Source organism: Schistocerca serialis, chromosome 4 (genome assembly GCF_023864345.2).
Source record: "Schistocerca serialis cubense isolate TAMUIC-IGC-003099 chromosome 4, iqSchSeri2.2, whole genome shotgun sequence".
NCBI classification, from domain to species: domain Eukaryota; kingdom Metazoa; phylum Arthropoda; class Insecta; order Orthoptera; family Acrididae; genus Schistocerca; species Schistocerca serialis.
In genome coordinates this window covers 599,881,803-599,906,973 of record NC_064641.1, presented here as the reverse complement: position 1 = coordinate 599,906,973, position 25,171 = coordinate 599,881,803, and the positions used below count along the sequence as shown (strand labels likewise).

The 25,171-nt window shown below is 41.1% G+C and overlaps 1 protein-coding gene across 2 annotated transcripts in view; it reads left to right on the top strand.

Moving 5' to 3' along the window:
• LOC126475376 (AP-5 complex subunit zeta-1-like) overlaps nt 1-25,171 on the top strand; it is a 159,521-nt gene that overhangs the window by 82,967 nt on the left and 51,383 nt on the right. For both annotated transcript variants that reach the window (XM_050103199.1, XM_050103200.1), the window contains one exon: nt 21,286-21,482. In XM_050103199.1, the coding sequence (XP_049959156.1) occupies nt 21,286-21,482 (197 nt within the window). The remainder of the gene's footprint in view (nt 1-21,285; nt 21,483-25,171) is intronic.

Below are 25,171 nucleotides of genomic sequence, written 5' to 3'. Positions count from 1 at the left end.
CCCTACTCTCATGTTTGCCTCCCATTTTTTTCAACATGTATGCTAAGGGCATAATATACAACATTTATATCTACATACTTGGTTACTAACAAGAAATAACACTTTTTCTAGACACGAACGGAAAATTCAAATTTAAATTCTTTCAGCATTCTGTGCTGTCATTTATGCTTAGATTAGATTAGATTAGATTTACTTTCATTCCAATTGATCCGTAATGAGGAGGTCCTCCAGGCTGTAGAACATGCCAGAAAAACAATACATGACAAATATTTACAACTCAAACAAATAAGCTAATGTACCATTCCACAGGTCCCTAGTGGAATGATCATCATTTTTTAATGAACACTATATGAAAGAATCATTTTACAAATACTAATGCACTGAATTTAAAATGAAAAAAAAGTTTTATTTATTTATTTATAAGGTAATTACATATAGAAGGAAACATTCCACATGGGAAAAATTATATATAAAAACAAAGATGAGGTGACTTACCGAACGAAAGCGCTGGCAGGTCAATAGACACACAAACATACACACAAAATTCAAGCTTTCGCAACAAACTGTTGCCTCATCAGGAAAGAGGGAAGGAGAGGGGAAGACGAAAGGAAGTGGGTTTTAAGGGAGAGGGTAAGGAGTCATTCCAATCCTGGGAGCGGAAAGACTTACCTTAGGGGGAAAAAAGGACAGGTATACACTCGCACACACGCACATATCCATCCACACATACAGACACAAGCAGACATATTTAAAGTCTTTCCGCTCCCGGGATTGGAATGACTCCTTACCCTCTCCCTTAAAACCCACTTCCTTTCGTCTTCCCCTCTCCTTCCCTCTTTCCTGATGAGGCAACAGTTTGTTGCGAAAGCTTGAATTTTGTGTGTATGTTTGTGTTTGTTTGTGTGTCTTTCGACCTGCCAGCGTTTTCGTTTGGTAAGTCACATCATCTTTGTTTTTTGATAAATTTTTCTCCCACATGGATTGTTTCCCCCTATATATATATATATGTCCAGGTTCACCAGACTCCATCAACCTCCTGACCCCACCGACACCCCGCACCCCTACCTTCTACCTTCTTCCTAAAATCCACAAACCCAATCATCCCGGCCGCCCCATTGTAGCTGGTTACCAAGCCCCCACAGAACGTATCTCTGCCTACGTAGATCAACACCTTCAACCCATTACATGCAGTCTCCCATCCTTCATCAAAGACACCAACCACTTCCTTGAACGCCTGGAATCCTTACCCAATGCGTTATCCCTGGAAACCATCCTTGTAACCATTGATGCCACTTCCTTATACACAAATATTCCGCACGTCCAGGGCCTCGCTGCGATGGAGCATTTCCTTGCACGCCGATCACCTGCCACCCTACCTAAAACCTCTTTCCTCATTACCTTAGCCAGCTTCATCCTGACCCACAACTTCTTCACTTTTGAAGGCCAGACATACCAACAATTAAAGGGAACAGCCATGGGTACCAGGATGGCCCCCTCGTATGCCAACCTATTCATGGGTCGCTTAGAGGAGGCCTTCTTGGTTACCCAGGTCTGCCAACCCAAAGTTTGGTACAGATTTATTGATGACATCTTCGTGATCTGGACTCACAGTCAAGAAGAACTCCAGAATTACCCCTCCAACCTCAACTCCTTTGGTTCCATCAGATTCACCTGGTCCTACTCGAAATCCCATGCGACTTTCCTTGACGTTGACCTCCACCTGTCCAATGGCCAACTTCACACGTCCATCCACATCAAACCCACCAACAAGCAACAGTACCTCCATTATGACAGCTGCCACCCATTCCACATCAAACGGTCCCTTCCCTACAGCCTAGGTCTTCGTGGCAAACGAATCTGCTCCAGTCCGGAATCCCTGAGTCATTACACCAACAACCTGACAACAGCTTTCGCATCCTGCAACTACCCTCCCGACCTGGTACAGAAGCAAATAACCAGAGCCACTTCCTCATCCCCTCAAACCCAGAATCCCCCACAGAAGAACCACAAAAGTGCCCCACTTGTGACAGGATACTTTCCGGGACTGGACCAGACTCTGAATGTGGCTCTCCAGCAGGGATACGACTTCCTCAAATCCTGCCCTGAAATGAGATCCATCCTTCATGAAATCCTCCCCACTCCACCAAGAGTGTCTTTCCGCCGTCCACCTAACCTTCGCAACCTGTTAGTTCATCCCTATGAAATCCCCAAACCACCTTCCCTACCATCTGGCTCCTATCCTTGTAACCGCCCCTGGTGCAAAACCTGTCCCATGCACCCTCTCACCACCACCTACTCCAGTCCTGTAGGCCGGAAGGTGTACACGATCAAAGGCAGAGCCACGTGTGAAAGCACCCACGTGATTTACCAACTGACCTGCCTACACTGTGATGCATTCTATGTGGGAATGACCAGCAACAAACTGTCCATTTGCATGAATGGACACAGCCAGACAGTGTTTGTTGGTAATGAGGATCACCCTGTGGCTAAACATGCCTTGGTGCACAGCCAGCACATCTTGGCACAGTGTTACACCGTCCGGGTTATCTGGATACTTCCCACCAACACCAACCTATCCGAATTGCGGAGATGGGAACTTGCCCTTCAGTATATCCTCTCTTCTCGTTATCCGCCAGGCCTCCATCTCTGCTAATTTCAAGTTGCCGCCACTCATACCTCACCTGTCTTTCAACAACTTCTTTGCCTCTACACTTCCGCCTCGACTGACATCTCTGCCCAAACTCTTTGTCTTTAAATATGTCTGCTTGTGTCTGTATGTGTGGATGGATATGTGTGTGTGTGCGAGTGTATACCTGTCCTTTTTTCCCCCTAAGGTATGTCTTTCCGCTCCCGGGATTGGAATGACTCCTTACCCTCTCCCTTAAAACCCACTTCCTTTTGTCTTTCCCTCTCCTTCCCTCTTTCCTGATGAGACAACAGTTTGTTGCGAAATCTTGAATTTTGTGTGTATGTTTGTGTGTCTATCGACCTGCATTGCAAACAGAGTTTTGTTAAGACACTTCAGCAGTTATGTGGTGTGCTTTTCCCAGTTGAATTTATTATCAAGCTGTAATCCCAAGAATTTAATACTGTCCACTTCTTCTGTCTGCTTGTCATCATATGTTAGGCATATACTCGTGGGACACCCCTTACAAGTTCTGAACTGCATGTAGTGTGTTTTTTCAAAGGTTAGTGACAAAGAGTTGGCTAGGAACCAGTGATTAATGTCCACAAATATTTTATTAGCTGATCTTTCTAAGACTACACTTGATTTGCTATTTATTGCAATGTTTGTATCATCGGCAAACAAAACAAACTTGGCATCTGGTAATGTTACTGATGAAAGGTCTTTGATATACACAAGAAAAAGTAAGGGCCCTAAAATGGAACCCTGTGGGACCCCAAATGTAATTAGTTCCCAGTTGGATGATGCCTGATAGCTTGATACATGTCTCTTTCCTAATAACACCCTTTGTTTGCTGCCAGAGATATAAGATTTGAACCATTTTGCAGCATTTCCTGTTACGCTATAATACTCTAATTTGCTTAAAAGGATATTGTGACTTACACAGTCACATGCGTTTGACAGATCACAAAATATACCAGTTGCCTGCAATTTTTTATCTAATGAATTAAGTACAGTTTCACTGTAAGTGTAGATAGCCTTCTTAATATCAGAACCCTTTAGAAATCCGAACTGTGACTTTGACAGTATGTTATTTGAGATAAGATTGTTATAAAGCCGATTGTACATTACTTTTTCTAAAAATTTTGAGAATGCAGGCAAAAGTGAAATTGGACAGAAATTTGATGCTATTTCTTTATCTCCCTTCTTAAACAGTGGCTTAACTTCAGCATATTTTAACCATTCAGGAAATATTCCACTGATAAATGACTGGTTACACAGATAGCTTAATATGTTACTTAACTCAGAATTAAATTCTTTAATTAGCTTTGTTGATATTTCATCATACCCACTAGATGTTTTTGATTTTAAAGATGGACATTATTTCTGCTGGGGTAGTGAGGGTCAAATTCATATTATGGAAGTTACTTGAAATATCTGGTCTGAGGTATTCCATAGCAGCATCTAAAGAACCTGACAACTCCATCTTTTCAGTAACAGTTATGAAATGTTTGTTAAAAAGTTCTGCAACACTATACACATCTGTCACCAATGTATCAGTTACTCTTAATGCCATTTGTCCCTCTTCATGTCTGGTTCTACCAGTCTCCTCCTTCACTATATCCCATATATTGTCTTTATTTTGTTATCTGATATGACTATCTTTTCCTTGAGTAAGTCTTTAGGATATTCACAAACTTATGGCACACATCATATTTTTCAAGATTTGAATTGATTTCAATAGCAGTAGTGCTCTGCACTTGGTACACTCACATAAACTAACTTTTAATGCATGGTTTTCTCTAAATACAAGTATTAAAATAATCTGTCTTCACATTAGAGAATATATCACAAACTGCCTCCATTTTGGGCATGGGATGGTGTAGTTAGCATGGCAAAATGTGCTACAAAGTACTACTTCTGTGTTGTAGGTATATCCCTTGATAGTACCCAGCCTCTCCGAGAACATATTCTCTTATTGTATTAGCAACTGAGTTAGTTCCTTTTGTTGTGCAGATTCTGATTTATGAGTTCCCTCTTTTCTCCGGTGTTCTCATTTATAAATTCATTGTAATATTCTTTTGTTTATCATAGCATTCATCTGAATGCATAACCTGTAGGCTTTCATAATTTACTCGAAATCTTCGGCAGTATTTTCCATGGTTTGCTTGCGTGCTTGACATTGGCAATACAGTTTGCTTACCCTCGTTTACAAGACTTAGTTCTCTGCACAAGAGGTCACTTATCATGTCACTCTGGCACAGAAACTTTATTTCCAGGATGCAAGCAACCATCAACCCTTTGACTAGTAGGAACGAGCTTTTTATGGCTTCATTTCCTACTCTGAACTCAACTTGTACCTGGTGCCTTATCACTTGAGACTGTGCACTGGTTGTGCTTGTCACTCAGCAATTTTTAACCAGTAAGACAGGTATACTGTTATTTCGACTTATGTGTTTATAAAGTTCTAGGGTCGGGGCGTTCGTCGATGCGCTTGTGTCCACTATCATCTGGGTCAGAACACCGTATATTTCTGCTTGTAATATGGCCTGCACAACATCTTTCTCAGTTTGTTGATCCTTCTGAGGTACGTTCATTAATTCTTCCTCAATGTTAACTCCATTATTGTACCTCAGCATTTTTAGATTTATGTGTGGAATGTGCCCTCACTACATCCTCTCACAGCCAGCAGCGAAGAGCAGATTGTGGCAGGTTTTAGTTTGACGCGTTGGTTATAGTGGGTTGACTGTTGTTGGTCACCTCCACTATCCTCACGTTATGATTTTGATTATTATTATGATTGTTGGGTCGGATGGTTTGCCTTCCCTGTCGCGTAGTTTGATAAGCTGTATTATTTTGGCATTGTTGGTGGTTGCTATAACCAGCTGTCACATTCGGGAGGCTGGTTGGAATTCTGTATCCATTGTGGCACCATATTTGGTTGCCACTCCTCTGGTTGTTCCTTGTACTCATGCCCTTGGTTACGGTTACTCTGCCACTGCGGGTTACCGTGACCATTGTATTCATTGTTCATGCGCTCATCGTGATGCCTTTTCCTACTTTGATTCATATACCTATTACCATTATTTCCCCAATTCGGTTGCCTCCATTCGTTATATTTACCATTACCATGTTTGTATAATACTGTTGCAGTAGTTTTTCAGCTTTTTGCTGACTTCAACCTGCATGATTCAGTTTACCTTCACTTTTCATGTCTTCGATAAGCAAATCTCTATAAGCTGTTCAATGTCATATTCCAGTGCATTATAAAGTACTTTTTTATATCACTGGGTAATTTCATTTTAATTAGCCCTATATGTCCCAGTCAGACAATGGTTCATCCCAGTATCATGTCTTATTAATATACTTTTCAAAATACTTGGGGAGGGTTCCCAGTCTTGGATTGAACATCTGAGAACTGTACAACTTTTTCCTTAGTCTTTCCTATATACAAGTGGACCAGAACTTTTGTAAAAATGCGTACTCAAACTGCTGCACAGTATGGCATCTCTCGGATGCGTCCATTGCCCAGAGTGCCGTGTCACTTTGCATTAGTGATACAATGAATTGAATTTTTTGTCTTTCCGTCCATCCCCATGGAAAAATATTACGGAAACTTTTAATGGTATGCTTTTCACTGTTGAACAGTTGTAACTGCCTATGTTTAATAACATTATGCTCTTTATGGTACAGTGACTTACCACTGTCCATTCCCATCCTCATATCAGGTGGTGAACTGTAAGGTAATCCACACTGTAAATTTCTGTTGTCAACCAGTGGTACATGCGCATTAGTGCTCTGTGCATTGTTTATGTTTTTGCTCATTTCCAACCGAGGAACCTGATTGGCTGCTGGTCCACAACTGTCAGCTTGCTTTCCCAGTTCGGTTAGTCTCCGAGTGACATCTCTTTGTCAAATGGCTAACTCTGCTGGTACACGTGACTCTAGCTGAACTGATTCCGTTTAATTGTGACACCACCAGCGTCGGTTTTTGCACTCAGATCCATTGTCGCCTGTTCAGCAGCTGATTTTATGTTTACTTTGATCTTTGATGAGATTTCATGATCCTCTACAGATAGCCACTCATCATACTCTGTTTCAACCTGTAGTGCTTGGGCATCTAGATATTTGTCTACATTCTGACGTGCCTAAAGCTCTACATTTTTGACACGACTTGTCAAGTTTTGAACTTTGTCTCTAACACTAGTGTGAACTATTTGTAAATTTTACATCTCACTAGTTAAGTTTTGGACTAGATCTGGTATTTCTTTGCATTCACCACACATTTCCACAAATTCAGACTGTATGCTATTCAGTTTTTTCTCTAAAATTTGTTCTCTTTGTTCAAGTTTCCTATCGCACTCTTGTTCCCGCTCACTGAGCATTTAAAATAATCTTTGTTCTCTCTCCCGCTCTATTTGATCGAGTCGTTGCAAAACTTCTGCGAAGGGGTCAGCAGTAGGTGAACACACATTGAAATAACTCACTTGTAAACTTTAATGTACTATATTAATAACCACTAACCTTCATGGTAAAGTATACCTGCTTCCTATTACTAGAAACAAGCAAAGAGATAGGGAGAGAAGACAATCTAGGAGCATTCTTCTCCCTTATTAATTGCATAGATGTTATTACATTTAAGTAGTTTACTCCTTGATACTAAGATTAAATTTAATATTTACTATAAAACAGGATAATTTTACGCTGCCTATGTGGTCGGTGAAACACATAAGGTTCGTGTTTTTTTTTATGATACAATTGTCGTTGGGGCGGCGCAGTTTGATTCTCAGCCAGGTTGAGGATTTTCTCCACCTGAGGACTGGGTGTTTGTTTGTCCTCATTGTTTCATCAACATTAATGAAAGTGGTGAGATTGGACTGAGTAAAGACTGGGAATTTGTACGGATGCTAATAACCACGCAGTTCGCACCCCACGTACCAAACATCATTATCATCATCACAGCCGTCGCCTTCATGTTCACATCGCATTTTGTGACTCTTGTTCTTAATCTATTCAGTGCTCTCCATGTACTATAGTGTAGTTGCTGCCCTTGTGTGATTTCCTCTTTGGGGTGCAGGTTTGTATATTGCAGAGAGTTCAACAATAAAGATAGGTGGAAAATCACAGATCAGCTTTCTAGCGAATGGGTTGGAACTCTTTCGTGGTTATACGTTAAGTGCAATGGGGGTCAGTTTGTTGCTTTTTCCTCTTTGTTTCAGTGGCCAATTTGTTTCTGATATCTGCTATGGCCAGAAGTGGGTAAACTTTATGGACAAGTGTAGGCCTCAGGCATCAGGTGATATGATAATTAAATCGAAACCCTTAGCTGCTGACAGGAGTTGTTGAAATACATCAATGGGAGCAGCTGAAAATGTGTGCCCCGACCAGGACTCGAACCCGGAACACTACGAATGTAGGTTGTGGACAGTTGGGAATGTGGGTCTCACGGGAAGCGTGCATGGGATAACTCCCTGCAGTCACACTATCCTCTGTGCCCTCGGTGGCTCAGATGGATAGAGCGTCTGCCATGTAAGCAGGAGATCCCGGGTTTGAGTCCCAGTCAGGGCACACATTTTCAGTTATCCCCATTGATGTATTTCAACAACTCCTGTCAGCAGCTAAGGGTTTAGATTAAATTAACATTTGATTCTAGAGAAGCTGCATGGTCATCAATGGTATCTGTTCTTTCGGGAACAAATACCATCTTCATCATGTGATAATCCTGACAGTCTCATTTAAAGCCACGTCTACTTGTTTGGTGTGGCTAGAAGCCCTCCTCCATACTAGTTCCACATATTCTCTGGGTGCAAAACGGTCCCATTGCTGATGATCAAAGAACTTCAGGTTGTGCTCCCCATGTTGGACCAGTCACTATACATATAATATTGTTTCTTGCACATAATTTTTTTTCTTTTAGATAATTGCATTGGTTTTTAAATGTCAGTGTACAGTCTAGGGTGACTCTCAAGTATTTTTGCTTGGTGCAGTGTTGTAGTCTAACCCCTCTCCATTCAATTTCCAACTGTCTTGAGACTTCTCTGTTACGCAGTTGGAATGAGCATACTTGCATTTTTTCTGGATTAGGTCACGGGTGATTTTCTTCGTAGTAGTTTCCCAAAGTATACAAAGCCATCTTCAATTTTCTTTCCACCTCTTCAAATGTTCTTCCCTGAGCAGTAATGGCAGTGTCATCTGTATAAATGAATCTCTCTCTCTCTTTCTGGCTGGTGTGGCTGATCATTTGTGTACATATTGTACAAAGCAAGGGAAAGAAAACTGCCTTGTGGTAATATAATTGTTGTTTACTGCATCTACTTTTCTTCCTTTTGAGGGTTACGTAGAATTTTCAATTCTGCAACATGCCTCTTAACATGTAAATCAGTCAAATGTCCTCTATTATTCCATAGACCTTTGTGAGGAGTTGTTGGTGCTTTAGTGTACCATACGCAGCAGAAAGGTAAATAAAGATAACAGCAGTTATCAATTTCCTTTCAAAACCATCTTCAGTGTGTTGAGTCAGATTTAGTGTTTGACTAAAACATGCTTCCTCTGGTCCAAATCCAGCTTTTTCAGGGATAAGTTTTGTATCGATTTTGGTAGCTATTCTTGACAGAATCATCCTTTCATATAATTTATATGGCTGACAGGTTAAGGAAATAGGACGGAAATTTTCTGGCTCATTTGACTCTTTGCTTGGCTGTAGTAGTGTTATTACTTTTGCTTTCGTCCACAGTGCGGGAATCTGAAATGTTTCCAAACATTTGTTCATCATCCTCAGTAGCCATTCATTAGTTTCTGGACCATACTGCTCGATTTGTGAAGTTTGTATTTCATCAGGCTCTGCTGCTTTATTTTCTTTTAATGCTCACACTGCTCTTACCAGTTCTTCAAGTGAGAATGGGGGTTCTGCAGATTAGCACCCTCCTCCACTGTTTTGCTTGAGATTCAAACTAGTCACTTTCTGTCTGGTCTTTCCATTTGGTAGCAGTTGATGAGCAATCTGGTTCAGAGTGACGTTTGTACTTAATTGTGGGCTTGTAAGATCATTGCTAAGATTTTTTATCAGCTTCTGCACTCTTCGACTGTTCGGTTTCATGTCCAGATAAGATAGTAGTTTAGCCCATCTCTCCCTTCTTTGTTCAGCGATGTTTCAATGCAGTTCTACTCCCACTTCAGTTGTATTTGCTGAGAAATGGTCTGCATTCTACTTGCTATGATAGTTGCTCAAGAAGTGCTGAACTTGAGTCAAGGTTAGTTATAGGAATATGCCTCCTTGAGATTTATTTACAATTTTGACAAGTGTTTTGTACTTTCTTGGGTCTGCTTCTATATTTTCAACATCAATATTCAGTTCTCTGAAAGCATTCTAAAGCATTCTTTTGGCTTTCTTGAAATTGAAACAGCATTTGAAGGATACGCTTTCTACTCAGTCAACTTGAGAAACTGTACAAGATATAGGCCAATGTTGCATCCTGGGGAAAGGTTGTTCTGTTGTTTTTGCAACATGATGAGCAATGTTCTCAGTGATGAAGATGTTATCAGAATTATACCATCTGTGCCATCTGCCACTGTTAAATGATGGTCTTAGTTTAGAATCAAAAATATGTTTCAGTCCATCACTTTCTTCCCAGCTGCTTAGTTCTTCCCCATTTTTATGAGTTGAATTATATGCCCAGTCAACACTTTGACAGTTAAAATCCCCCAATACAATCTTGATGTTTTTGCCATGAAATTTATTTGAGTTACGGAAGGAAAAGCAGTATTAGGTGTTTTGTACACTGATGTAATAGTACACAACTGTAACTCAATTTTTACTAATATCTTGTTATGAGGGCATTCTAATACCATCTTCATGCCTTCAGTTCTTGGACTTGGTCATTTACTTCTTCATGTGTTTCTTGCAATGCTGAACTGTGCCATGAATGTTGTTTGCTGATTTCTGATAGTTAGACTCCGTTCTCTTTTGACAGTCCTTCAATATTTAATGAAGTTGATACAATTTTTGGTCTTGAAGAGCTCTAATTAAATGTGTTTGCCATTTTTCTCAAGTGTTTTTCAGCAGCAGAAGGATTAGCCATTGACACTAGTTCAGTGTTTTCAGGGTATGTTCACTCTACAGCAATCATTCATGGGGGCTCCTTCCATGCACCCCAGTTCAGATATGGTGAAGTGTTGCAGATACTAAATGGCATACCTCTGGACTCAGAGGTCACATTTTATGAAAGCAGCCTTTTTCTTGTCAGCCTCATCACCCTGTTTCTGCTAGCTTCCCATGTGCGTGTCCATAGTTCGGATAGTCCAAGATGTCATCAATATGTGGCAGTTTGCATACATCCTTTTTGGTAAGTTTGTTCAGCCACTGGAAATCAATGCAGGAATCCCATATGCTGTCTTCCTTTTTCAAGAGGATCACAGGAAAGAAACAAGAACTCTGTGATGGCCAAACGATGTCGTCTTCCAGCATCTGTTTCCCTTTCTTCTGAATGGTCCATCATTCAGCTGTAACTACTATGTATAAACATTGACTGACGAGAGAATGGGTCCTCGTGCCAATATGGTACTTTATATTGGGTTGTCTGATCTACCTTGTTTCTGCTCAGGACATGGATGTATCCAAAAACTCACAGGCACCAAACAACATAGTTCATTCCTCTAGTGGGTAGTTGGTAGTGGAAGTGTAGCGTAATTTCCATCAGTGGCTCCAAACTGCCTTCCTGGAAAACTGCCCACATGCACATAACTTTAGAAATGAGTAGTGGCTGTCCATGGCAGTTGGTGAACCAGAACTCTGCTTGTTCATTTATAATGGTTATGATTATTGCTGGGCATATCAATTTCTTTTGTGCTGTACTAAAGTTTCTCAGCTGAAATCAATGTCTGTACAGCTGATTACAACTTGTCTTGTTAATAACTGTGGGATAAGTGCACCTTAGATTGTTGTTATCTGATCCTGTTGGTGTAGCTTTGTCAGTCTAGAGCTCCAATCTTTGAGCTTGTGATGCCTGATAGAAGTTTCATTTCTGGATGACATTATGCCCATCTTCTGGTAAAACAACAGACTCAAAGGGCTGTGTACTATCATTGATTATTATTTTCACAACATACAGATTTTTATCAGGTGGACATTTAGCGTTTGCAACCTTCAGCACAGTGGCCTCTGAGCCTCAGAACAGTCTTCTTCAACTAGTGACCATAAGTATTAAACATCTCAGAAGATGATTGGTTATCAATGACAGCATCAGTGTCATTTCCCAACATCTTGGCAACTGTCATCTGAAATATTTGTATCGATAGTGACCTAACCTTCATAGATGCTTGCCTCATTTATTTTTCCTGCAGGGTAAGAAACCAGACTCTCTGTCCAAGTAGTTCAATGGTTAACACACTAGACTCACATTGGAGATGTCAACAGTTCAAATCCCCTCCAGGCGTCCAGAGTTACATGTTATCTGATTTCCCTAAATCGCTTAAGACAGATATGTCAAGATGGTTCCTTTGAAAGGGCACAGCCAATTCCCATCCCCATCCTTCCTTAATCCAAGCTTGTGCTCCATCTGTAATGACCTCATTGTTAACAGGATGTTAAACACTTATTTTCCTTTTTTTATGTAGAATCTCTGTGTGGTGAAGGGGAATGACTTCAATGCTCATTAGAATGACCTTAACAATGATATTGTGAGGGCCTTATCCCATAGGTTGGCTGTAGTTGTCTACATTTGCCTGGCTTTGATAGAATTAGCCTGTTGTACAACATCTTACTGTGTAATAGTCTTGGAACAATCTTCTTCTTTCTGTACTGCAGTGTTCGATGTATCCTGGACATCTACAGTGGGAACAAATTGGCATGTTGTGCTCTGTTCCTTAAATGTCTGTTTTTGTGGTGAGAAGTTGGTTGTGTCTGTATTGTCAAGGACCTCGGATGTGCTGTGATGGTTGTGGTATAAATCTGGGGTATCCAACTTCATTGTGCAAGGTTGCTTCATTACTTTGCCTTGTAGGGATATGTAATAATGATAGAACTAACCCCTTTTTCCTGATTTTATATTCAGAGACCAATGGCGATGGGATAAGGACGATGGTAGCAGGCTCCGAGTGAGGCTGGAAGCTACTAGTCTGGACTTGCACACTGGCGGCAGGTGTGTGATGGTCGCCTTCCTGAGAACCCGTGTGACTACTCGGGAATCCGGTCCTGCATCTGCGACTGGGCAGGCCTATTTAGGATGACCGCTGCCCACCCTGAATGGGGAAGGCCCTAGAAAATGTGGGCTAAACATCGGAAGTCACACTTGAACCGGGCTGGGAATCCGCACCCAGTAGGTCACTCCTTATACTGCGGACGTAAACAAAAGAAGAAAGAAATGATTATGACAATAGGGACATGGAATGTCAGGACCCTCCTGGACGTGAACAATTACAGACCAGAGAGAAGAACCGCTCTTATCACCCAAGAACTAGCCCGTCTAGATATAGACATAGCTGCCTTGAGTGAGACAAGACTCTCAGGTGAGGGACACATTAGTGAGGTACGTTCAGGGTACACCATCTTCTGGAAGGGAAAGGATGCAGGAGAACCACGCATCCATGGTGCAGGATTTGCCGTAAAAACGAAAATAGTGAAAGATCTTCGACTTACACCTGTCTCAATTAATGAAAGACTGATGACTCTTAGAGTACCCATTGGTTCAGACAGATTCATCACCTTCGTCTCTGCATATGCTCCTACTTTAGACAGTGATGAAGACACAAAGAATCAGTTCTACCACCAACTGAACAGTACTCTCTCTAAAATACCCATTCAAGATAAATTAATTTTACTTGGTGATTTCAATGCCAGAGTGGGAAGGGACAACCGTTTTTGGAGAGATGTCATGGGTAAACAAGGGGTGGGAAACTGCAATGCAAATGGGTTGTTACTTCTTGGTCTATGTGCTGAGCACGAGCTTTTCATCTCCAATACCCAATTCCGTTTGCGTAACCGCTATAAGACCACATGGATGCACCCACGCTCCAAACATTGGCATCTTATAGACTACGTTATTACGCGACAGCGTGACAAGAAAGACATTCTCATCACAAAAGCAGCACTAAACATCGATGAGTGCTGGACGGACTATAGACTTTTAGTCAGCCGTTTGAGAGTACCAAAGTATCGCAAGCCACGATCCCACTTTTCAAACCCACCACGCAGAAAATTCAACATAAGCAACCTGAACAACAAAAACGTTCGCTCACACTTCCAAGACATACTGTCTGAACAACTTAACAAAGCTCCAGCAACCACAGATGACGTCGAACAAGAATGGACCACATTAAAGAACATCATCAAAGAAACTGCTGAGAATGTTGTTGGTTGTAGTGCACAGAAAAGAAGTGTCTGGTTTGATGACAACCACGGAGAAATCCGAGCCATCATCAATGCAAAGCGGGACGCTTACCTATCCCTTGCTCAAGATCCATCCTGCGCAGAAAAGAAAGCACACTTTCAAGAACTCAAGCAGAAATGTCAAAGTGAAATACGAGTAATCAAGAACAAATGGTGGCAACAGAAAACCACAGAACTCCAAAATCTTTCTGATGCAAGGAACCTGCGTGGCTTTTACGCTGGTATTAAAGAGCTGTATGGACCTATCCGCTCCTCATCAGGAGCACTGAAAGCTGCTGACAACTCCACCATTCTTACTGAAAGTCAGGACATATTAAATCGTTGGAAAGAGCACTTCAGCTCACTGTTAAGCAGCCCTTCTACTGCCGCTGGAGATTTTCTCAAAAATGTCCCACAGCACCCTCCAAAACCCTGGCTGGCTGATCTTCCAACTTTTCAAGAATTTTGCAAGGCACTCAAGAGTGTGAAACCTGGGAAGGCTCCTGGACCTGACAGCATCCCGATGGAGCTTATTGAGGGTGGCGGCTTGCCTCTAAAAACTAGACTCTTCTCACTTATTATATTAATGTGGGAAACCTGCAAGGTACCAGCTGACTTGAAGAACTCCACAATTGTCACCATCTTCAAAAAGGGCGACAGAAGCGTCTGTGGTAACTACCGGGGAATATCTCTACTCTCTGTCACTGGAAAATTTTTTGCAAGAATCCTTTTAAATCGCCTCCAGACACTTTCAGAGACTATACTACCTGAGTCTCAATACGGGTTTCGACCTTCAAGAGGGACAATTGACATGATCTTCTGTGCACGACAACTACAGGAGAAGTGCAGAGAACAGCAAAAGCCTTAACTACTTGTTTTCTACGATCTAGAAAAGGCCTTTGCTACAGTTCCCAGAGAAGCCATGTGGATGGTCTTAAAACGCTTCGGCTGCCCTGAACATTTTGTTGACCTGATTGAAGCTCTCCACGTTGATATGACTGGACAGGTCCTCTGCCAGAATGAAATGACTGGTGAATTCCCAATAACAAGTGGGCTTAAACAAGGATGCGTTCTTGCACCAACATTATTTGCATTGTATCTGGCAGCTATGCTTTACGAGACAACCGTAAACAATGCAGGAATAGAACTAAAGTACGGGTTTGATGGAGGATTATTCAACCAGTCCAGACTCCATTTAAAAAGGTTCACCAGTACCACTCGTGTGACAGAGCTGCAGTATGCTGATGACAATGCCTCTCCAGCTCATTCACCTGCAGAGTTGCAGCTGTCAGTTGATTCCTTCAGCAGGGCGTACGAACAATTTGGTCTCTCCATCAATATTCCAAAGACAAAGGTGATGGCGCAGCCAACGCCTGGCTCCTCCGTTCCTGACTTCAGCATATCCATCTATTATACACCCTTGGAACAAGTGGACCATTTCCTCTACCTGGGAAGCATACTGTCATCCAACTGCTCATCTGGAAATGATGTGGAGAATAGATTACGTGCTGCACATGTAGCATTTGGTCGTCTTACAAAGCGTGTCTTCCTGAATAAAGACCTAACACTGTACACCAAACTGATGGTGTACAAAGCTGTAGTCATTTCCACCCTGCTATATGGTTGCAAAACCTGGACGTTATATCGCTGCGATCTGAAGAAACTAGAACGCTTCAACCAACAGAAGCTAAGATATATCATGAACCTGAAATGGGATGACTTCATATCCAACACGGCTGTTCTAGAGAAAGCAAAAATGCATAGCATGGAAGCTCTTATCATTGGGCATCAACTCAGATGGGTCGGACATGTCCAGCGGATGAAAAATGACAGACTTCCACGCCAAATGCTGTACAGCGAAGTGAGCACAGGTAAAAGGCCAGGAGGTGCCCCTCTCAAATGTTATAAGGATCAGTACAAGAAAAATCTGAAAAACTTGAACATCGATCCGAGTAACTGGCCCACAATAGCAGAAGACCGAAGTCGCTGGCGCTCAGTTACCTCAAATGCTCTTCAAAACTTTGAGCTGGAACGTCGAAGAATGGAGAATGACAAACGCCAGAGACGTAAACTCCTCCAGGCTCAGCCACGTCCTCCACCTTCCATCAGCTGTAATGTCTGTGGCCGCCTGTTCCACGCTAGGATTGGATTGCTAAGCCATCAACGACACTTCCACGCCTGAACCATGACAGAGGAAATCTCAGGAGAGAAATGAAAACTCGGATACGAGTATCAGCCGACGATGACGACGATGATTCAGAGATGCTGCTTTGACCCATTTTGGTTCAAGATTAAGATATCATAAACCCTCGTATTTCTTTTTGATATTTTCCATTTTAGCAATATGAGATCCCGGTGGTCTTAATGAATGTCACTGGTATGATATATGAAAGTTGTTGAATATCTTTTGGCATACTATTGTCTGCTGCACTGTCTCAATGAGCTGGCACCACTTGATGATCTCCTCTGTTGTGGTAACACCCTTCAACAAAAGGTTCACTTCGTAGACATCCTCTGTGACATACTTTGTTAAGTGTTAAACATTGACAGCTTCCCTCATGTTCGTGTTCACTGTTTGCCGAGGCCAAAACATATAGAAATGACTTTGTCATCTTCCATGGTGTTGGGCTCTGTTTGTCAGTTGTACTTCAGCTATGTGAACATGCCTTTGGTTGTCATTAAATAATTTCTTAATTTCTACTCAAATTTGTGTCAGCAACTTGAACTTTCCTTGTTGACAAGCTGCTGCTAGTCTGTGGCATTCATATGCAGGTGTTGGACAGAAATATGGAAACACCAAAATCACAACAAATTACCATGCCCAATACAGTGTAGAAAACCGCTGGCATTCAAAACAGCTTCCATTCATTTTGGAATGGATAAAAACAGGTCCCGTATGGTTTTCAAGGGAATATTATACCAGTCTTCCTGCAAAATAGTGGCAACTTCAGGTAAAGATGATAAAGATGGATAGTGTTCTTCTGTACAAAGTAGACCACAAAGGCTGAATAATATTGAGTGAGATCTAGTGACTTTGGTGACCAGGGGAACTACAGTAATTCCTCCTCATGCTCACAAAACCAGTCCTGGACAATGCAAGCAGTGTTAACAGGTGCCCTGTCTTCTTGAAACACGGCATCACCAGTGAGCAACAAATATCATACCATGGGATGGACCTAGTCAGCCAATATGATCACATAATTCTTGGCAGAATTGTGACCTTGCAAAGTAGTCATGGGGCCCATGGAATACCATGAAACAGCTGCCCAAATCAACACCAAACTTCTGCCATGTTACACCCTTGGGACAAAAACTTGTCCTAAAGTTGAAAACAGTGCGAAACAAAGCTCACCTGACCAAATGACACTCTTTCATTGCTTCATAGTCCATGTTTTATGACTTCAGCATCATGTTTTCCTGTCACGGGTATTTGCATCACTGATGTGTGCTTTTGGAACTCCAGTTTGCCCTGCAGTTCCCAGCTAATGGAGCTACCTTCATGTTGTTTTGTTGCTGACAGGGTTTGCGCAAGTGCCGCATTCAATTCTGCAGTGACTTAGTGGATGAGGTTTTTTGCTTTCCCTGTATGTGTTACAGATCTTTGACATAGTGCCTCTTGAAACACCAAACTCTTTAGCTACCTAGGTTACAGAAGCACTCACCACCATACAATCTCCAAAATTTGTACACATCTGAATTCACATAGCTCCAACATAATACACTCACAACAATACAGAACATAGTTCCGATCATGACTGATACTTGCAACATATTGAGGGCACTGTACATGTGCCATTCATGGTCAGATACTGACCACCACCTGCAGGCTGTGCTAGCATCTGCATTTAGGTTCAAGCCTGTATCTCTCATAGTGTTTCCAAATTTTTATTCAACCCTGTACAAGTAGACATTGTCAAGATACACCACGTCATCCGACCAAATGTATTTAGTGGCACAATCAAATCTGTGTCACTGTTTCATCAGGTTCTAGCCAGCATCTCCAAAAAACACTACTGGATGCATGCTATTTCTCTCACTCATTGATACTTTTGTATTCATGAGTACTTTGACAATGAGGGCCATAGGAAGTACTCAGGTTCCTGCCCTTTTAAGCAACAGTTTTTGTGTAATTTTATTGGAGTCACAGCTATGTAATTATCTGAGATACTCTGTCTCTTCACCAAACTATATCACATAACATCTAGGACCAAGTACTAGCTATGAGAGCATCATCATCAACAAGAACAAACAAAGTGAAAGTACATTTATTGAGCTTATACAAAAAGGGCATATGTAGCTGAGCTGTCTGTCTCAGCAGAGTGTCATCTCATTCAAACATACATAGAAAATTCTTCCAGAGATTTTTAATGTTTCATGATAAATAATTGCATGAGACAGGAAACAAACTGGTGATGCGCACATCACTGGCCATTGGCTCTAACCTAAACACCACTGCGGACGATGCACAGCATGCTGTAATATTCTAGAAAATCGTACTATGAATGCATATCACATACGCTAACCTACTCTGAAATCTCAACTGTTCTTTCCCCACTGTGTTGCAACACTCTTACCTAATCGGGCAAATCCTCTTCTGTGTGCCTCTAGCCACATCTGCTTCATTATTATTATTATTCCTGTTGTCAAGCTCCACTTGTGGTCCACACGTGTCTCTCTCTCTCTCTCTCTCTCTCTAATCAAAACACCTTCACTTCTCAGTCCCACTCCTCATCCATACTGTTACCAGTTAACCTAGCCTGCTTTTCTTTTTGTACACTCACCTGTTTCATTGTTACTTTCACCGTTGCATCTACACCTGTTTCCTCTGACTTGCAACACTTTGTTTCATCTTTCACATTCTGTTGCCATTTCTCTCCTTCTGTTTATGTGCATTAATCTCATGCCTTGTCAGTTTCCCTTTACAACTCTTCCTTTTCAATTTTTTTATATTCTTTTTTCTATCATATGTATCATTGTCAAGGGAAATGCACTTAAATTTCTTCCGTAATCTTGGTCAGAGTCTTCGCGTATAAAATTAACAATAATATTATTATATATTCTTCGTATAGTGATTGTTGTGAATTTTGTCACTGTATCTGATCTGTCTCATTATAATAACTTGTTTAAATCATTGTTTTTGCCACAAAATTCTCCATGTTTGATTATGGTACTCTCATTTCCTCTGAGTGTATTTCTTTTCTTATTTTGAAGACTGTCCATGATCGCGAATGAAAGTGACCTGCTTGCACCCTTCCCTACCTTCCTTTTGTTTGTTCACCAGTGAAAATTAATGACAGTCCCAAAAGCTGAAAAAAGTCCATTGTCTTTTAATTGGCATTTCTTTCCCTTAATACATATGTTTTGGAGGTGTTTTATATAATTGTGTTATGGTATTTTACCTTTTCTATTATAATCTGCTGAAAGTAGCGTCTTTCCGCTGTCCACCTAACCTTCGTAACCTCTTAGTTCATCCCTATGAAATCCCCAAACCACCTTCCCTACCCTCTGGCTCCTACCCTTGTAACCGCCCCCCGTGTAAAACCCGTCCCATGCACTCTCCCACCACCACCTACGCCAGTCCTGTAACCCGGAAGGTGTACACAATCAAAGGCAGAGCCACGTGTGAAAGCACCCACGTGATTTACCAACTGACCTGCCTACACTGTGAAGCTTTCTATGTGGGAACGACCAGCAACAAACTGTCCATTCGCATGAATGGACACAGCCAGACAGTGTTTGTTGGTAATGAGAATCACCCTGTGGCTAAACATGCCTTGGTGCACGGCCAGCACATCTTGGCACAGTGTTACACCGTCCGAGTTATCTGGATACTTCCCACTAACACCAACCTGTCAGAACTCTGGAGATGGGAACTTGCCCTTCAGTATATCCTCTCTTCTCGTTATCCGCCAGGCCTCAACCTCCGCTAATTTCAAGTTGCCGCCACTCATACCTCACCTGTCTTTCAACAACATCTTTGCCTCGTTACTTCCGCCTCAACTGACATCTCTGCCCAAACTCTTTGCCTTTACAAATGTCTGCTTGTGTCTGTGTATGTGCGGATGGATATGTGTGTGTGTGCGAGTGTATACCTGTCCTTTTTTCCCCCTAAGGCAAGTCTTTCCGCTCCTGGGATTGGAATCACTCCTTACCCTCTCCCTTAAAACCCATATCCTTTCGTCTTTCCCTCTCCTTCCCTCTTTCCTGATGAAGCAACCGTTTGTTGCGAAAGCTTGAATTTTGTGTGTATGTTTGTATTTGTTTGTGTGTCTATCGACCTGCCAGCGCTTTTGTTTGGTAAGTCTCGTCGTCTTTGTTTTTAGATATATTTTTCCCATGTGGAATGTTTCCCTCTATTATATTCTTATCAATAATAAATCTCAATTAGAACATGGATATCTTTTTAATGTGGTTTCATGAAACAGCACAGCTAATTACTGTAAGAAAGAAACAAAAACAATTAATTGTTTCAGATTTATTTAAATAGGCAAAATTTAAATTACTTTAATTTCATATTTTCAACAATATAAAGAGAATGACAGGAAAAGTAAGTTATTCATTTTCACTTGTCGTATTTCCTATGCTTTCCCATGTTTTACACTTTCCTGCATTTTACACTTTTTTGGATCAGTCAGCTGAAAAGTGTAAAAAAGGCATTTTACTGTACGTGTCATACAAAGATGTATTTTTACTGGTACATTCAGTGGTATATGTGAATACTGTCTGCAAAATGTGTCACAAATACAGGTACCAGTGAAGATGTATAAATTAAAACGTTGTGCCTCATGTGGCAGTTTTACTACATGAACTGCTAAAATGTAATAGACTTTCATTTCCTTTCATTATTTTGTGGGGTTTTGTCAGTGAGGAAAAGTTTCTTAAAGTTTTGAAATTATGTGTAAACTTTGTTTCAAGACATTAAGTGCTCTCATCTTTAATACTGGATGAATAAACTATGGATATTAATTCATCGGTGGTCTACATTGCTTGTTCACCCCCACCCCTTTGATAGGTAGGTGGTTCTTACCCTCACAGTGATTATCTCCAGACAGTAAGTGATATGTGTACCAAGTTTGGTTGAAATCCCTCCAGTGGTTTAGGAGGAGATGTGGACATTACATACACACACACACACACACACACACACACACACACACACACACACGTTCATATGTACATCCACTTTTATACTATGTATTTATATAATTACCTCAGCTACTCATATTTGGTGCAGACAGTCTAAGCATTGCTTGTATTTCATTACACCTCTGGTTATTATGATACCTAACTGTTACAGCTTCTGCACAGCCTGTTGGATCTGCCAGTTCTTGCTGCAAGCTTGTTACTGCATCAGGTACCTGCTGTATTGCCCACAGAACAGAGCAGTAATAGTTGCTGGGCAAGTCTTGTGGTTGATGTACGATCTGCAGCTTTCCGATCTACCTTTAGTTATCTCTTAAGACAACAGAGCCAGAAAGGTCAACTCCCTGGAAGGTACATTTTCATTTAGCATATCCACTTTAGTTTATTGCAGTACAATACAATTTTACACATAACTTTTAATTTTTGGGCATGTTATGCACGGATTTATATTTTACATTTTTCTTGTTTGTCAAAGATGTGGTTAACGAGGAAACCACTGTGATGTAGAACATAATTTAGAAACTCTTCTCCATAATTGTACAGAGTATTTCAGAACTGCCTAATCAATCTGCATTTTAAATCCATTCCTGTCATGCTCTCAAGGTGTCATACCATTTCTGTAATTTTTTTACACAAAAATATGTTGTTAAAATGGTTTAAATGCACCAGATGTATCAATGATGAAATGAAATGATATGATATGTTGGCCTTGCAATTCCTCAAATCCATTCTCCCAGTCGTATGACTTCTACATAGTGGTTTTTAGAAATTGTGAATGGGACCATCAGTGACAATAAAGTGGGATTCAGGCCTTGAGGCACACTCATATAGTCTAATGGTTAAGGCAAGTGCTCATGGTAACCAGGAAACCTAGCTTTGTGTCCAGGTCTGGCACAGATTGACAGTTGTCATGACATGTGTAAATGTTTTGTTAACATCGTTCCTTCCTAACACTAATCTTACTCGTGGTTTTGCCTTTCTATAAATTATTCAAGGATTCCATCCATGTTACGTGGTTAATAATCTGCAAACTTTCAGCTGAAACAATTTCTATCTTTCTCAAGAATGATTATTATGTACATTGCCTGACCAAAAGAAGTGAAGCACCCATAAGAAATTGTCTAATGCCAGTGTTACTTCGTACGTGTACACATTATCGGCAGGTGTGAAAATGATTTAGCGTCTCAGTTCTCCATGACAGGCAGAATGGCCATCAGAGTTACCAGGCCTGGTATGCTATATTAGAGGTGTGGGCAACATTAGATTTTGAAAAGAAAACAGAGATGCCCTGTACTCAGGTGAAACACTGTTATCAGCACCTGACAGAGTCTCAAAAGGGCTTCATTTTAGTTTCCATTTGGCCATTGGGTTGAATCGTGCAATATCCAGATTTGTGGAGCATTCAGATGTAACAGTGACCTAATGTTGCATTGCAAGAAAACATGAGGGCAGGCATACTCGTCGTAAGCATTCCAGTTGACCCTGTGTGACCACCACAATGGAGAATCGCCATATTGTGCACCAAGAATAGTTCATCACATCTTTATCTCACATCCGAGAACAAGTATGAGAGTCCCTGCAACATTCTGTGTCATCCTACACCATTGGTTGTTGACTGAGAGCAGAATGGCTAGGGAATTACATTCCTATGTGTGGAGTGCCATTAAGACCACAACATAAACAGTTGCATTTGGGGTGGTTTTGTGACAGGGAAGCATGGGCTGCTGATGAATGGTGTCACACTTATGTTTAGCAATGAACCACAGTTCTGCATTACTATGGATTACAATTGCTGACGAGCGTGGTGGCAACCTGGGTAGAAGTCCCATTCTTCCAAAGTTTTGGAGATGCACAGTGGTGGTACTCTTAGTGTCATGATTAGGGACCTGTTGGGTATGTTTTCAGGTCCTGGTTGGTAGTGTTTGAGGAAATTCTGATATCACAATGGTACATCAAGGACATCCTACATCATCATGTGTTAGCTCTCACATGGCAGTGTTGTGGTACCATTTTTCAACAGAACAGTGCTTGTCCACATATGGCACATGTTTCTGTGAACTGTCTGCATGATGTTGGAGTATTCCTGTGACCTGCAAGGTTCCCAGATCTGTCCCATATAGAACATGTGTTCGACCAGCTTCAACATCAACTCATTCCCATTGCCAGTATCCAGAATATCAATGACCATTTACAACAGTTGTGGGCCAGCTTGCCTCAGTTTTGTAATAACAGAAATAACTTGACATATTTTTTCAATCTATGAAGTTTCATTTTGTTTCCTCCTCCTCCACTTCTGGGTGCTTCAGTTTTTCTTGTCATGCAATATAATTTATCTGCTGCCCTTAATGTACATGTTGGGTTAGCTATTAGAAAGTCACTATTGGCTAACCTTTATAGTGTTTCTCTTTGCATTCACACTGTAGCATTTAGCTGCCTGCCCCCACCCCTTCCACCTTTTCATATATTGATGTGTTAAATGAATTTTAAACAAAGCTAAGTAGCACATGGCTAATTATCAGCAACCAGTAGAGATGCCCACATTCTTGGCCTGTGACTTGGCCAATGTTGTTACGTTAAGCAAATAAGTGTCATCAAAAATAGTCTATTAAGTCCCAGTGTTAAATACACCAGTATCGGTAAGATAATGAGGTTGTTGCTAGACCTGTCTCTGTAGTACAAGTGTCACTGGAAAGTCCATTTGCAATTTGTACAACAAAACCCCAGATGAAAAACCATACAAAATGTGCAAGATAATTATAAAATTACTTGTTTCCAAAATAAACATAAGGAGCACAGTGGCATTAATGCACTTCTTTCCTATACAGTTTAATGCAGTTATAAATATGGATCATATTGTCCAAGAAGCAAAAGTTCAGATGCTGGTGAAGAAAGTCACTCATAAAAAATGTTGCAAGACATAACAAGAATAATAATGAGAACATTTTCAGAAGTATTCAAAAATCAGTCTCCGAGGGAAGCTCTGCAAAGACCGCCTATGTGCCGTTGGTTATTATTAAACTGATGATGTTCCGAGTGCTACAGGGTGCCAAAAAACGAAGGGCAAAGTGATGATGTATCCTATCTTCGAGCTTCGTTGGTGCACATTCTGATTCTTGTAAGGGTACCTATGTAAAATGTGCCATAAAATATTTGAAACTGTTGATCAGGGGACAGACAATTCCCTTGGCATTGCTTGAGCAGTGGCTGCAGAGTTTGAGACGTGCTGCACAGTCAGCTACAGCTACAGAAAGTTTATCATCAGATGCCATAGGAATGGACTGCCTCCCTCTCTCTGCTGCACCACGTAATTCCACCTGTTTCTTCAAACTTCTTTATCATATTCTTTAGCTCGTTTATAGATGTGATGCCTCTTCACAGCTGTTTCTGTCAGTGATATTCCCACAGTGTAGCACTGCTATTGCTGCCATTCTGATAAAACAGCTTTACTAGCTGTGCATGCTCTTTCTTCCCAATAGCCATCACATTTCATGCAAAAAACTTCAACCTTCTTAACCCCAGACACCAACAGTCCTTACAGAAGAAGTCAATATTCTTTGCCAAGTCACAAACAGCATGCTAATGTCAAAACAGGAAACATTTCACACTGTGACCGCTTACAGCATCATATTTTCACCTAGAGACGGAAAGTGGAACTGTTATTTTTTCAGTATACTCCACAAGCGCACCAATTAATGAACGTACCTACGATGTTTCAGCACCCTGTGATGTATACAGCCCACATTACATCACTAGGAACACCATCAGTTTAATTATAACTACTGTATGCTATGCATGAGATACACCATATTTATGTCATCCCTGTAACACAGGGTGAATTCAATTGGAATTTCAGAGTTTGCTTTTAATTGTCCTGTGAGTTGGAGCATGCATCATATGGCACACTTGTACCATTTGTTCAGTCAGCCAAAGTCTTTATATTTCATTGAAAGTGAATTTTAATTCTGAAATAGTTTGTTCATCCATAAATGTTCCTGTCAAATGATGTAGGTAGTGGTACTGGAAATGATGATGTATTGCTC